At 61.2% G+C, this 14573-nt stretch overlaps 1 protein-coding gene across 1 annotated transcript; it reads right to left on the bottom strand.

Moving 5' to 3' along the window:
- Positions 1-1922: 1922 nt before the first annotated feature.
- LOC138101411 (microfibril-associated glycoprotein 4-like) lies at positions 1923-13605 on the bottom strand. Its single transcript, XM_068999215.1, is given in 7 exon segments — positions 1923-2207; positions 4545-4727; positions 6377-6473; positions 8651-8752; positions 8754-8806; positions 11598-11664; positions 13568-13605. Coding segments are annotated over 7 exon segments (756 nt in total). The 5' UTR covers positions 13574-13605; the 3' UTR covers positions 1923-1959.
- Between the last annotated feature and the right edge of the window lie 968 nt (positions 13606-14573).

Below are 14573 nucleotides of genomic sequence, written 5' to 3'. Positions count from 1 at the left end.
CCCCCAAAATGTCCCAAATTCGCCCCCAAATTCCCCCCAAATTCCCCCAAATCCTCTCCGGAGCCTCCCAGCGCCTCCCAAATCCCCCAAAATGCCCCAAAATGCCCCAAAATGCCCCAAATTCCCCTCCCCCCCCCCGGTACCGCAGCGCCTCCATCGCCTCCGGGGGGGGCAAAGTCCGGAGGCGCCGCGGTGACGTCACGGGGGGGGGAGGGGAACCCCGGGAAATCCCCCCGGGAATCCCCGGGAAACCCCCCCGGGGCCGGAGGGGAATTTGGGGCGAAAAAGGGGGAATTTGGGGTCGGAAATTGGGGATTTGGGGTGAAAAATGGGGAATTTGGGGTCAGAAATGGGGAATTTGGGGTCAGAGAGGGGAATTTGGGGCGAAAAAGGGGGAATTTGGGATCGGAAATTGGGGATTTGGGGTGAAAAAGGGGAATTTGGGGTCAGAAAAGGGGATTTTAACAGAAAAATTGGGAATTTGGGGTCAGAAATGGGGATTTGGGGTGAAAAATGGGGAATTTGGGGTGAAAAAGGGGGAATTTGGGGTCAGAAATGGGGAATTTTGGGTGGGAAAGGGGGAATTTGGAGTCAGAAAAGGGAGTTTGGGGTGAAAAAGGGGGAATTTGGGGTCGGAAATTGGGAATTTGGGGTGAAAAATGGGGAATTTGGGGTCAGAAAAGGGATTTTGGGGTTAAAAATGGGAATTTGGGGTCAAAAATTGGGAGTTTGGGGGCAGCGAGGGGAGTTTGGGGTGAAAAATGGGGAATTTGGGGTCAGAAAGTGGCAATTTGGGGGCGAAAAATGGGGAATTTGGGGTTGAAAATTGGGCATTTGGAGCAGAAAATTGGGAATTTGGGGTCAGAAATTGATTAATTAACGGCAGAGCTAATTAGGGTGGGGGAGGGGCTGATGCCACCCCCCCCAGACCCCAAAATTCCCCAAATCCCCTCCAAAAGTCCCCCCCGAGGAACCCCCCCGAGATGTTCCACCACCCCCAACCCCTCCATTAATTAACAAATGACCCAATTAACAACGAGGACGTGACCGAGTGACCTCCCAGACCCCAAAACTCCTCAAAATCCCCCCAAAGTGGCCCCCCCGACCCCAAAACTCCCCCCAAAATGGCCCCTAAGGAACCCCCCCGAGATGTTCCACCACCCCCCCAACCCCTCCATTAATTAACAAATGACCCAATTAACAACGAGGACGTTACCGAGTGACCTCCCAGACCCCAAAACTCCTCAAAATCCCCCCAAAATCCCCCCCCGAGGAACCCCCCCGAGATGTTCCACCACCCCCACCCCCTCCATTAATTAACAAATGACCCAATTAACAACGAGGACACGACCGAGTGACCTCCCAGACCCCAAAACTCCTCAAAATCCCCCCAAAATCCCCCCTGAGGAACCCCCCCGAGATGTTCCACCACCCCCAACCCCTCCATTAATTAACAAATGACCCAATTAACAACGAGGACACGACCGAGTGACCTCCCAGACCCCAAAACTCCTCAAACTCCCCCCAAAGTGACCCCCAAGACCCCAAAATCCCCCCCCAGGAACCCCCCCGAGATGTTCCACCACCCCCAACCCCTCCATTAATTAACCAACCACCCAATTAACAACGAGGACGTTACCGAGTGACCTCCCAGACCCCAAAACTCCTCAAACCCCCCCCAAAATCCCACCCAGAAATGACCCCCAGGAACCCCCCCGAGATGTTCCACCACCCCCACCCCCTCCATTAATTAACCAACCACCCAATTAACAACGAGGACGTGACCGAGTGACCTCCCAGACCCCAAAACTCCTCAACCCCCCCCCCCCAAAACCCCCCCTCCACGAGCCGTTCCACCACCCCCGAACCCCACGGAGCAATCAAGGCCTGGCCTTTATTGGGGGGGGGTGGGGGAGGGGCGGTGGGGGGGGGGGAGGGGTCCACGCGGGGCGCGGCCGCTCAGAGGCGCCGGATCTTCATCTCGCTGCGCTTCAGGGAGTAGTAGAAGCCCTTCCACTGGGCCCAGTTGATGCCGTTGGCGTAGGAGAGGTGGGGCCCGGCCAGGTAGAAGCCGTTGAGGTTGGAGAAGTGGCAACTGCGGAACCACCAGGCCCCCGAGGAGAGCGCGGCGCAGTTCTGGGCGAACAGGTCCTGGTCGCGGTCGAAGGTGGAGAATTTCTGCCCGTTGTGGTAACTCAGCGAGTCGCCTGCGCCGAGGGGGGGGGGGGGAGGGGGAGGCGGTGAGGGACGGCACCGGGATGGGCGCGTTGGTCACTGGGATGGGTGTGTTGGCCACTGGGATGGGCGCGTTGGCCAGCGGGATGGGCGCGTTGGCCAGCGGGATGGGTGTGTTGGTCACTGGGATGGGCGCGTTGAGCACCGGGATGGGCGCGTTGAGCACCGGGATGGGCATGTTGGCCACCGGGATGGGCGCGTTGGCCACCCACAGTGAGCCCGTTGGCCACCAGGATGGGCCCATTGACCCCCATGATGACCCCATTGACCCTCCCATGGTTGACCTTGACTTCGTTGACCACCGTTGACCCCCACCATGACCCCATTGACCCCATTGACCCTCTCCATGACCTCCCTTGACCCCCATTGACTCAGTTGCCCCCCACCATGACCCCATTGACCCCCAGGATGGCCCCATTGACCCTCCCCATGACCTCCCTTGACCCCCATTGACTCGGTTGACCCCCTCAATGACCCCATTGACCCCATGGACCCTCCCATGGCTGCCCTTGACCTGCTTGACCCCTGATGACCCCTCAATGACCCCATTGACCCCCATGATGACCCCATTGACCCTCCCATGGTCGACCTTGGCCTTGTTGACCCCAATTGACTTGGTTGACCCCCACCATGACCCCATTGACCCCATTGACCTCCCCATGGTCACCCTTGACCTGCTTGACCCCCGATGACCCCTCAATGACCCCATTGACCCTCTCATGCTTGACCTTGACTTGCTTGACCTTGACTTGGTTGACCTTGACTTCGTTGACCACCGTTGACCCCCTCAATGACCCCATTGACCCCATGGACCCTCCCCATGGCCTCCCTTGACCTCCTTGACTTGGTTGACCCCCACCATGACCTCATTGACCCCATTGACCCTCCCATGCTTGACCTTGACTCGGTTGACCCCATGATGACCCCATTGACCCTCCCATGGTTGACCTTGACTTGGTCGACCTTGACTTCGTTGACCACCGTTGCCCCCCACCATGACCCCATTGACCCCATGGACCCTCCCCATGGTCGCCCTTGACCTGCTCGACCCCCGATGACCCCTCAATGACCCCATTGACCCCACTGACCTTCCCATGGCCGTCCTTGACCTGCTTGACCCCCAATGACCCCCTCAATGGCCCCATTGACCACCATGATGACCCCATTGACCCTCCCATGCTTGACCTTGACTTCGTTGACCACCGTTGACCCCCTCAATGACCCCATTGACCCCATGGACCCTCCCCATGGCCTCCCTTGACCTTCTTGACTTGGTTGCCCCCCACCATGACCTCATTGACCCCATTGACCCTCCCATGGTTGACCTTGACTCAGTTGACCCCATGATGACCCCATTGACCCTCCCATGGTTGACCTTGACTTCGTTGACCACCGTTGACCCCCACCATGACCCCATTGACCCCATGGACCCTCCCCATGGCCTCCCTTGACCCCCATTGACTCGGTTGCCCCCCACCATGACCCCATTGACCCCATTGACCCCATTGACCCTCCCATGGCCTCCCTTGACCTGCTTGACCCCCATTGACTTGGTTGACCCACACCATGACCCCATTGACCCCATTGACCCTCCCATGCTTGACCTTGACTCAGTTGACCCCATGATGACCCCATTGACCCTCCCATGGTTGACCTTGACTTCGTTGACCACCGTTGACCCCCACCATGACCCCATTGACCCCATTGACCCCATGGACCCTCCCCATGACCCCATTGACCCCATGGACCCTCCCCATGGCCGCCCTTGACCTGCTTGACCCCCGATGACCCCTTAATGACCCCATTGACCACCATGATGACCCCATTGACCCTCCCATGGTTGACCTTGGCCTTGTTGACCCCCATTGACTTGGTTGACCACCGTTGCCCCCCACCATGACCCCATTGACCCCATTGACCCCATTGACCTCCCCATGGCCGCCCTTGACCTGCTTGACCCCCGATGACCCCTCAATGACCCCATTGACCACCAGAATGACCCCATTGACCTTCCCATGACCTCCCTTGACCCCCATTGACTTGGTTGCCCCCCACCATGACCCCATTGACCCCATTGACCCCATGGACCCTCCCCATGGCCTCCCTTGACCCCCATTGACTCGGTTGCCCCCCACCATGACCCCATTGACCCCATTGACCCCATGGACCCTCCCCATGACCTCCCTTGACCCCCATTGACTTGGTTGACCCCCACCATGACCCCATTGACCCCATTGACCTCCCCATGACCTCCCTTGACCCCCATTGACTCGGTTGCCCCCTGCGCCGCGCCCCCCCCGGCCGCTGACCGGCGCCGCCGTCCACGAAGCCGTCCACGTGCAGGGCGTAGCCGTCCTCCTCGGCGCTCACGGCCGTGGGCGACAGCGCGAAGGAGCCGTAGGTGGCCGCGGCCGAGTTGTTCTCGAAGTCCTCCAGCTCCACCCGCAGCTCGTAGCGGGCCTGGAGGGTCAGCAGGGCCAGGGTCTGCAGGCCTGGGGGGGGTCACAGAGGGGTCAGGGGTCACTCAGGGGTCAGGGGTCACTCAGGGGTCACTCAGGGGTCACTCAGAGGTCACTCAGAGGGCCTGGAGGGTCAGCAGGGCCAGGGTCTGCAGGCCTGGGGGTCACAGAGGGGTCAGAGGTCACTCAGGGGTCATAGAGGGGTCAGGGGTCACTCAGGGGTCACCCAGGGGTCACTCAGGGGTCACTCAGGGTCAGGGGTCACTCAGGGTCCACTCAGGGGTCAGAGGTCAGCCAGGGGTCACTCAGGGGTCACTCAGGGGTCAGGGGTCACTCAGGGGTCACTCAGGGGTCACTCAGGGGGCCTGGAGGGTCAGCAGGGCCAGGGTCTGCAGGCCTGGGGGGGTCACAGAGGGGTCAGAGGGGGGTCGGGGGTCACTCAGGGGTCACTCAGGGGTCAGTCAGGGGTTACAGAGGGGTCAGGGGTCACTCAGGGGTCACTCAGGGGTCACTCAGGGGGCCTGGAGGGTCAGCAGGGCCAGGGTCTGCAGGCCTGGGGGGGTCACAGAGGGGTCGGGGGTCACAGAGGGGTCAGGGGTCACTCAGGGGTCACTCAGGGGTCACTCAGGGTTCATAGAGGGGTCACTCAGAGGTCACTCAGAGGGCCTGGAGGGTCAGCAGGGCCAGGGTCTGCAGGCCTGGGGGTCACAGAGGGGTCAGAGGTCACTCAGGGGTCATAGAGGGGTCAGGGGTCACTCAGGGGTCACCCAGGGGTCACTCAGGGGTCACTCAGGGTCAGGGGTCACTCAGGGTCCACTCAGGGGTCAGGGGTCACTCAGGGGTCACTCAGGGGTCACTCAGGGGGCCTGGAGGGTCAGCAGGGCCAGGGTCTGCAGGCCTGGGGGGGTCACAGAGGGGTCAGAGGGGGGTCAGGGGTCATTCAGGGGTCACTCAGGGGTCACTCAGGGGTCACTCAGGGGTCAGGGGTCACTCAGGGGTCACTCAGGGGTCAGAGGTCAGCCAGGGGTCACTCAGGGGTCACTCAGGGGTCAGGGGTCACTCAGGGGTCACTCAGGGGTCACTCAGGGGGCAGTATTGGTTAGAACTGGTCAGTACTGGTCTATACTGGTTGGCACTGGTTGGCACTGGTCAGTACTGGTCTACAGTGGTCTATACTGGTGTGTACTGGTGTGTACTGGCTTGTACTGGTCTATACTGGTCTATACTGGTTGGAACTGGTCTATACTGTCTGTACTGGTCTACAGCGGTCTATAGTGGTCTATACTGGTCTATACTGGTCTGTACTGGTCCGTACTGGTCCGTACTGGTCCATACAGGTCCATACATGTCCATACTGCTCCGTACTGCTCTATACTGGTCCATACTGGTCGGTACTGGTCCGTACTGCTCTATACAGGTCAGTACTGGTCCGTACTGCTCTATACTGGTCTATACTGGTCCATACTGGTCCGTACTGGTCTACACTGGTCCGTACTGCTCTATACAGGTCCATACTGCTCTATACTGGTCCATACTGGTCCGTACTGCTCCGTACTGCTCTATACTGGTCTATACTGGTCCGTACTGGTCCGTACTGGTCCATACTGGTCCGTACTGCTCCGTACTGCTCTATACTGGTCTATACTGGTCCATACTGGTCGGTAGTGTCTGGCGGGCCGTACCCAGCCAGTACTCGCCGTCGGCGCGGCCGAAGCCGGAGCGGTAATCGTTCCAGCCGCGGAAAAAACTGACGGAGCCGTTGAAACGCTTCTGGAACACCTGGGGGGAGGGGCGGGGGGGGGAGGGGGAGGGGTGGGGTGAGAGAGGTGAGAGGGGTGGGGGAGGGGCGAGAGAGGGTGGGGCAGGAAAATGGGGGAGGGGTGAGAAGGTGGGGGAGGGGCGGGGGTAGGGCAGGAAGGAGTGGGGGGAGGGGCAGGAAGGGGTGGGGGAGGGGTGAGAGGGGTGAGAGGGGTGGGGGAGGGGTGAGGGGGTGGGGGAGGGGTGCGAGGGGAGGGGCGAGAGGGGTGAGAGGGGTGGGGGAGGGGTGAGAGGGGTGAGAGGGTGGGGGAGGGGCAGGTGCGGGTGGGGGAGGGGTGAGAGGGGTGAGAGGGGTGGGGGAGGGGTGAGAGGGGTGGGGGAGGTCAGGAAGGGGTGGGGGAGGGGTGAGAGGGGTGGGGGAGGGGTGGGGGAGGGGTGAGAGGAGAGGGGGAGGGGCAGAAGGGTGGGGGAGGGGTGAGAGGAGAGGGGGAGGGGCAGAAGGGTGGGGGAGGGGTGAGAGGGGTGGGGGAGGTCAGGAAGGGGTGGGGGAGGGGAGACAAGGTGGGGGAGGGGTGAGAAAAAGGGAGGATGGGGGTTGGGGTGGGGGAGGGGCAAGGAGGTGGGGGAGGGGAAGGGGAGAATGGGGGAGGGGCAAGGGGTGGGGGAGGGGAGAGGGGTGGGGGAGGGGCAAGAAGGGGTGGGAGAGGGGTGGGGGAGGGGTGAGAAGGTGGGGGAGGGGCGGGGAGAGGGGCAGGAAGGAGTGGGGGGAGGGGCAGGAAGGGGTGGGGGAGGGGTGAGAGGGGTGAGAGGGGTGGGGGAGGGGTGAGAGGGGTGAGAGGGTGGGGGAGGGGTGAGAGAGGGTGGGGGAGGGGTGAGAGGGGTGGGGGAGGGGTGAGAGGGGTGAGAGGGTGGGGCAGGAAGGGGTGGGGGAGGGGTGAGGAAAAAGGGGGGAAGGGGTTGGGGTGGGGGAGGGGTGAGAGGGGTGGGGGAGGGGAGATAAGGTGGGGGAGGGGTGAGGAAAAAGGGGGGAAAGGGGGTTGGGGTGGGGGAGGGGAAGGGGAGAATGGGGGAGGGGCAAGGGGTGGGGGAGGGGTGAGAGAGTGGGGTGTGATTTTTGGGCGGTGGGGGAGGGGCGATGGGGGCTGTCGGTGCCGGGTGGGGGAGGGGCGATCGGGGGTGTGTGTGTGATTTTTGGGGGGCGGTGGGGGAGGGGCGATGGGGGGGTTCAGGGCCGGGTGGGGGAGGGGCCATCGGGGGGTTTTTGGAGAGTGGGGGAGGGGCGATGGGGGGGTGTCCGTGCCGGGTGGGGGAGGGGTGATGGGGGGGTGGTTCAAGGCCGATTTTGGGGGGTGGGGGAGGGGCGATGGGGGGGTTCAGGGCCGGGTGGGGGAGGGGCGATGGGGGGGTGGTTCAAGGCCGATTTTTGGGGGGTCGGGGGGGGGATCCAGGGCCGGGTGGGGGAGGGGCGATGGGGGGTTTTGGGGGGTGGGGGAGGGGCCATCGGGGGTGTGTGTGTGATTTTTGGGGGGCGGGGGGGGAGGGGCGATGGGGGGGTTCAGGGCCGGGTGGGGGAGGGGCGATGGGGGGGTTGTTCATGGCCGATTTTGGGGGGTGGGGGAGGGGCGATGGGGGGGTTCAGGGCCGAGTGGGGGAGGGGCGATGGGGGGGTTTTTGGGGGGGGGTGGGGGAGGGGCGATGGGGGGGTTGTTCAAGGCCGATTTCGGGGGGTGGGGGAGGGGCGATGGGGGGGTGTGGGGGCCGGGTGGGGGAGGGGCGATGGGGGGGTTCAAGCCTGATTTTTTTTGGGGGATGGGGGAGGGGCCATCGGGGGGTTTTTGGAGAGTGGGGGAGGGGCGATGGGGGGGTGTCGGTGCCGGGTGGGGGAGGGGCGATCGGGGGTGTGTGTGTGATTTTTGGGGGGCGGTGGGGGAGGGGCGATCAGGGGTTGTTCATGGCCGATTTTGGGGGGGGTGGGGGAGGGGCGATGGGGGGGTTTTTTGGGGGGGTGGGGGAGGGGCGATGGGGGGGTTCAGGGCCGGGTGGGGGAGGGGCGATCGGGGGTTGTTCAAGGCTGATTTTTGGGGGGTCGGGGGGGGGGTCCAGGGCCGGGTGGGGGAGGGGCGATGGGGGGGTTTTTTGGGGGGGGTGGGGGAGGGGCGATGGGGGGGGTGCAGGGCCGGGTGGGGGAGGGGCGGTACCGTCCAGACGTGGCCCTCGGTGCTCATGTCGCAGTAGACGGGCACGGGGGGGCCGCCCCCCCCGGGGGACACCAGGTAAACGCCGTCGGCGCGCGCCCCCCCCCGCGTGCACGTCCTGGCAGTCCCGGGGGGGGAGGGGCGGGCACAGCGGCAGCGCTGGGGGGGGGGGAGGGGAGGGGTGGGGGAGGGGAGGGGGAGGGGTGGGGGGAGGGGCAGTGCCGGTCACACCGGGCCGGGGCTGCGACACCCCCGCCCCGCCCCTCCCCCCCCCCCCCGTGCGGCCCCGTGTTGCCAGTTCTGTCCCAGTTCTGTCCCAGTATCCCCAGTGCCGTCCCAGTGCCGTCCCAGTATTCCCAGTTCTGCCCCAGTATCCCCAGTTCCACCCCAGTTCCACCCCAGTCCCGTCCCAGTTCTGTCCCAGTATCCCCAGTCCCGTCCCAGTATCCCCAGTGCCATCCCAGTGCCGTCCCAGTATCCCCAGTCCCGTCCCAGTATCCCCAGTGCCATCCCAGTGCCGTCCCAGTATCCCCAGTTCCATCCCAGTTCCGTCCCAGTATTCCCAGTTCCGTCCCAGTTCCGTCCCAGTATTCCCAGTTCCGTCCCAGTATCCCCAGTCCTTCCCAGTTCCATCCCAGTCCCGGCCCAGTATCCCCAGTTCCGTCCCAGTTCCGTCCCAGTATTCCCAGTTCCGTCCCAGTATCCCCAGTCCTTCCCAGTTCCATCCCAGTCCCGGCCCAGTATCCCCAGTTCCACCCCAGCCCTGTCCCAGTTCTGTCCCAGTATCCCCAGTCCCATCCCAGTATCCCCAGTGCCATCCCAGTGCCGTCCCAGTATTCCCAGTGCCGTCCCAGTTCCATCCCGGTTCCGTCCCAGTTTCGTCCCAGTATCCCCAGTCCCATCCCAGTATCCCCAGTCCCTCCCAGTATCCCCTGTCCCATCCCAGTATCCCCAGTTCCATCCCAGTCCCATCCCAGTTCCATCCCGGTTCCGTCCCAGTCCCGTCCCAGTATCCCCAGTCCCATCCCAGTGTCCCCAGCCCTGTCCCAGTCTCCCCAGTATCCCCAGTCCCATCCCAGTAGCCCCAGTCCCGTCCCAGTGTCCCCAGCCCTGTCCCAGTTCTGTCCCAGTATCCCCCGTTCCATCCCAGTTCCATCCCAGTCTGTCCCAGTTCCATCCCAGTTCCGTTCCCAGTATCCCCAGTCCCATCCCAGTCCCTCCCAGTATCCCCAGTCCTTCCCAGTGTCCCCAGCCCTGTCTCAGTTCTGTCCCAGTCCCATCCCAGTTCCGTCCTAGTTCCGTCCCAGTATCCCCAGTCCCGTCCCAGTCCCTCCCAGTATCCCCAGTTCCATCCCAGTCCCAGCCCAGTTCCATCCCGGTTCTGTCCCAGTCCCGTCCCGGTTCCGTCCCAGTCCCGTCCCAGTATTTCCAGTTCCCTCCCAGTATCCCCAGTCCCATCCCAGTCCCATCCCAGTATCCCCAGTCCCGTCCCAGTATCCCCAGTGCCATCCCGGTTCCCTCCCAGTATCCCCAGTTCCATCCCAGTCCCATCCCAGTTCCGTCCCAGTATTCCCAGTTCTGTCCCAGTATCCCCAGTCCTTCCCAGTTCCATCCCAGTCCCGGCCCAGTGTCCCCAGTCTGTCCCAGTTCTGTCCCAGTATCCCCAGTGCCACCCCAGTCCCGTCCCAGTATCCCCAGTCCCGTCCCAGTCCCTCCCAGTATCCCCAGTTCCATCCCAGTTCCATCCCAGTCCCGGCCCAGTATTCCCAGTTCTGTCCCAGTATCCCCAGTCCTTCCCAGTTCCGACCCAGTCCCGGCCCAGTGTCCCCAACCCTGTCCCAGTCCCGGCCCAGTATCCCCAGTCTGTCCCAGTTCCATCCCAGTATCCCCAGTGCCATCCCAGTTCCATCCCGGTTCCGTCCCAGTTTCGTCCCAGTATCCCCAGTCCCGTCCCAGTATCCCCAGTCCCGTCCCAGTATCCCCAGTCCCATCCCAGTATCCCCAGTCCCGTCCCAGTATCCCCAGTCCCATCTCAGTAGCCCCAGTCCCTCCCAGTATCCCCTGTCCCATCCCAGTATTCCCAGTTCCATCCCAGTCCCATCCCAGTTCCATCCTGGTTCCGTCCCAGTCCCGTCCCAGTATCCCCAGTCCCGTCCCAGTATCCCCAGTCCTTCCCAGTGTCCCCAGCCCTGTCCCAGTCCCCCCAGTATCCCCAGTCCCATCCCAGTAGCCCCAGCCCTGTCCCAGTTCCATCCCAGTATCCCCAGTCCCGTCCCAGTCCCTCCCAGTATCCCCAGGCCCATCCCAGTAGCCCCAGTCCCGTCCCAGTATCCCCAGTTCCATCCCGGTTCCATCCCGGTTCTGTCCCAGTTTTGTCCCAGTATCCCCAGTTCCAGCCCAGTTCTCTCCCAGTATCCCCAGTTCCATCCCAGTCTGTCCCAGTCCTTCCCAGCGTCCCCAGCCCTGTCCCAGTCCCTCCCAGTATCCCGAGGCCCATCCCAGTAGCCCCAGTCCCGTCCCAGTATCCCCAGTTCCATCCCAGTCCCATCCCAGTCTCATCCCAGTCCCATCCCAGTATCCCCAGTCCCTCCCAGTCCCCCTCAATCCCCTCCCAGTCCCCCCAATCCCCTCCCAATCTCCTCCCAGTCCCTCCCAGTTCGTCCCAATCCCCTCCCAGTCCCTCCCAATCCCCTCCCAGTCCCCCCCAATCCCATCCCAGTCCCCCCCAATCTCCTCCCAGTCCCTCCCAGTTCATCCCAGTCCCTCCCAATCCCCCCAGTCCCCTCCCAGTCCCCCCCAATCCCCTCCCAGTCCCTCCCAGTCCCTCCCAGTTTATCCCAGTCCCCCCCAATCCCATCCCAGTCCCCCCCAATCCCCTCCCAGTCCCTCCCAGTCCCCCCCAATCCCCTCCCAGTCCCTCCCAGTCCCTCCCAGTCCCTCCCAGTCTCACCCTGGGGCCCGATCGGCTGCCCCTGGCTCAGGCTCCCCAGTGCCACCAGTAGCGCCACGGCCACGAACTGGGAGGGGACGCGGGGGGAGGGGGTCAGGGGGGATTTGGGGGGAATTCGGGGGAATTTGGGGGGGATTTGAGGGAATTTGGGGCTCTCGGGGTGGATTTTGGGGGGAATTCGGGCGGATTTGGGATTCCCGGGTTGAATTTGGGAGATTTGGGGGGATTTGAGGGAATTTGGGGGGTCCCGGGATGGATTTGGGGGGAATTTGAAGGATTTTGGGGCTCTCAGGGAGGATTTGGGGGGAATTCAGGAGGATTTGGGGGGAATTCGGGAGGATTTGGGGCTCTCAGGGTGGATTTTGGGGGGAATTTGAGGCGATTTTGGGTTTCTCTGGGTGGATTTTGGGGAAATTCGGGCAGATTTGGGGGGAATTTGAGGGAATTTGGGGTTCCCGAGGTGGATTTGGGGGGAATTCGGGAAGATTTGGGGTTCTTGGGGTGGATTTGGGGTATCCCGGGATGGATTTGGGGGGAATTTGAAGGATTTTGGGGTTCTCAGGGAGGATTTTGGGGGGAATTCGGGCGGATTTGGGGCTTCCCGGGTTGAATTTGGGAGATTTGGGGGGATTTGAGGGGTCCTGGGTTGGATTTTGGGGGAATTTGAAGGATTTTGGGGGTTCTCAGGGAGGATTTTGGGGAAAATCGGGTGGATTTGGGGAAATTTGGGGCTCTCGGGGTGGATTTGGGGGGAATTTGAGGGAATTTGGGGGGTCCCGGGATGGATTTGGGGGGAATTTGAAAGATTTTGGGGGTTCTCAGGGAGGATTTGGGGGGAATTTGGGAGGATTTGGGGCTCTCAGGGTGGATTTTGGGGGAATTTGAGGGATTTTGGGGTTCTTGGGGTGGATTTTGGGGAAATTCGAGTGGATTTGGGGGGAATTCAGGCAGATTTTGGGGGAATTTGAGGTTCTTGGGGTGGATTTGGGGGGAATTCGGGAGGATTTGGGGTTCCCGAGGTGGATTTTGGGGGAATTTGAAGGATTTTGGGGCTCTCAGGGTGGATTTTGGGGGGAATTCGGGCGGATTTGGGGTTCCCGGGTTGAATTTGGGAGATTTGGGGGGATTTGAGGGGTCCTGGGTTGGATTTTGGGGGAATTTGAGGCGATTTTGGGGTTCTTGGGGTGGATTTTGAGGGAATTTGAGGGAATTTGGGGCTCTCGGGGTGGATTTGGGGGAATTCGGGCAGATTTGGGGGGAATTCGGATGGATTTGGGGGTTCTCAGGGAGGATTTTGGGGGAAATCGGGTGGATTTGGGGGGAATTTGGGGGAATTTGGGGTTCTGGGGGTGGATTTGGGGGAAATCAGGTGGATTTGGGGGGAATTTGGGGGAATTTGGGGTTCTGGGGGTGGATTTGGGGGGAATTCGGGTGGATTTGAGGGATTTTGGGTTTCCCGAGGTGGATTTGGGGGGAATTTGAGGGAATTTAGGTCTCTCGGGGTGGATTTTGGGGGGAATTTGAGGGAATTTGGGTGTCCCGGGATGGATTTGGGGGGAATTTGAGGGAATTTGGGGTTCTCAGGGAGGATTTGGGGGGAATTCGGGCAGATTTGGGTTTCTCGGGGTGGATTTTGGGGGAATTTGAGGGAATTTGGGGGTCCTGGGATGGATTTGGGGGGAATTCGGGAAGATTTGGGTTTCTCAGGGTGGATTTGGGGTATCCCGGGACGGATTTGGGGGGAATTTGAGGGAATTTGGGGCTTCTCGGGGTGGATTTTGGGGGGAATTTGAGGGAATTTGGGTGTCCCGGGATGGATTTGGGGGGAATTTGAAGGATTTGGGGTTTCTCGGGGTGGATTTTTTGCTTCCCGGGGTGGATTTGGGGGGTTTTTGGGGCTTCCCGGGCTGGATTTGGGGCGTTTTGGGGCGTTTTGGGGCGTTTTGGGGCGTTTTGGGGGGTCCCGTTACCTCCATGGCTCCGGAGCGGCTCCGAATCCGGGCGGGGGCGGGGGGGGGATCGGGGGGAGGGGGGGGGGAGGGGAGGCCCCGTCAGGGGCGTCGGGACCCGGGGGCCCCTTTTGGGGGGGGGCGAGGGGGAGGGACCCCCGGGCTTGCCCTTTTTTGGGAAAAAAATCCCCAAATCCGCCCTTTTATCTCCCCAAAAAAAAAAAAAAACCGAAAAAAAAAAACCCCAAAAGAATTCTCCTTTTTTTAATGTTTTTTTTTTAATTAAAACTTCCTTATTTTGCCTTTTTTCGGGGAAAAACGGCCCCGATTTTGCGGCCGCTGAGGGATCCCGGCTTCGGGAATTTTTTTTTTGTACCGGCACGAACTTGGAAATTTTCGCCTTTTGGTTTTTTTGGAGGGAAATGGCCCCAAATTCGCTCTTCCAGGGGGTGAATTCGCCCCCCAAAAAGGGGAAAAACCCCCAAAATTGGCTCCTAAACGTGGGGAAAATTCCCAACTTTTCCCAATTCCCTGATTTTCCCTCTTTTCCCCGATTTTTCCCTCTTTTCTCCTGATTTTGCCCCTCCCCCCGCCCTCGGTTTTGCCTCCTTTTCCCCATTTTTGTCTCTTTTTCCCCATTTTTGCCTCTTTTTCCCCATTTTCGCCTCTTTCCCCCCCATTTTCTCCTCTTTTTCCCCATTTTTGTCTCTTTTTCCCCATTTTTGCCTCTTTTTTCTCCATTTTCACCTCTTTTCCCCCCATTTTTGCCTCTTTTTCCCCATTTTCGCCTCTTTTTCCCCCATTTTCTCCTCTTTTTCCCCATTTTTGCCTCTTTTTTCTCCATTTTCACCTCTTTTCCCCCCATTTTTGCCTCTTTTTCCCCATTTTCGCCTCTTTTTTCCCCATTTTCTCCTCTTTTTCCCCATTTTTGCCTCTTTTTCCCCCATTTTCACCTCTTTCCCCCCATTTTTGCCTCTTCCCCCCCATTTTTGCCTCTTTTTCCTCATTTTTGCCACTTTTTTCCCAT

This window comes from Aphelocoma coerulescens, unplaced genomic scaffold (genome assembly GCF_041296385.1).
Source record: "Aphelocoma coerulescens isolate FSJ_1873_10779 unplaced genomic scaffold, UR_Acoe_1.0 HiC_scaffold_289, whole genome shotgun sequence".
Classification (NCBI taxonomy): domain Eukaryota; kingdom Metazoa; phylum Chordata; class Aves; order Passeriformes; family Corvidae; genus Aphelocoma; species Aphelocoma coerulescens.
This window is presented reverse-complemented; position numbering and strand designations above follow the sequence as displayed.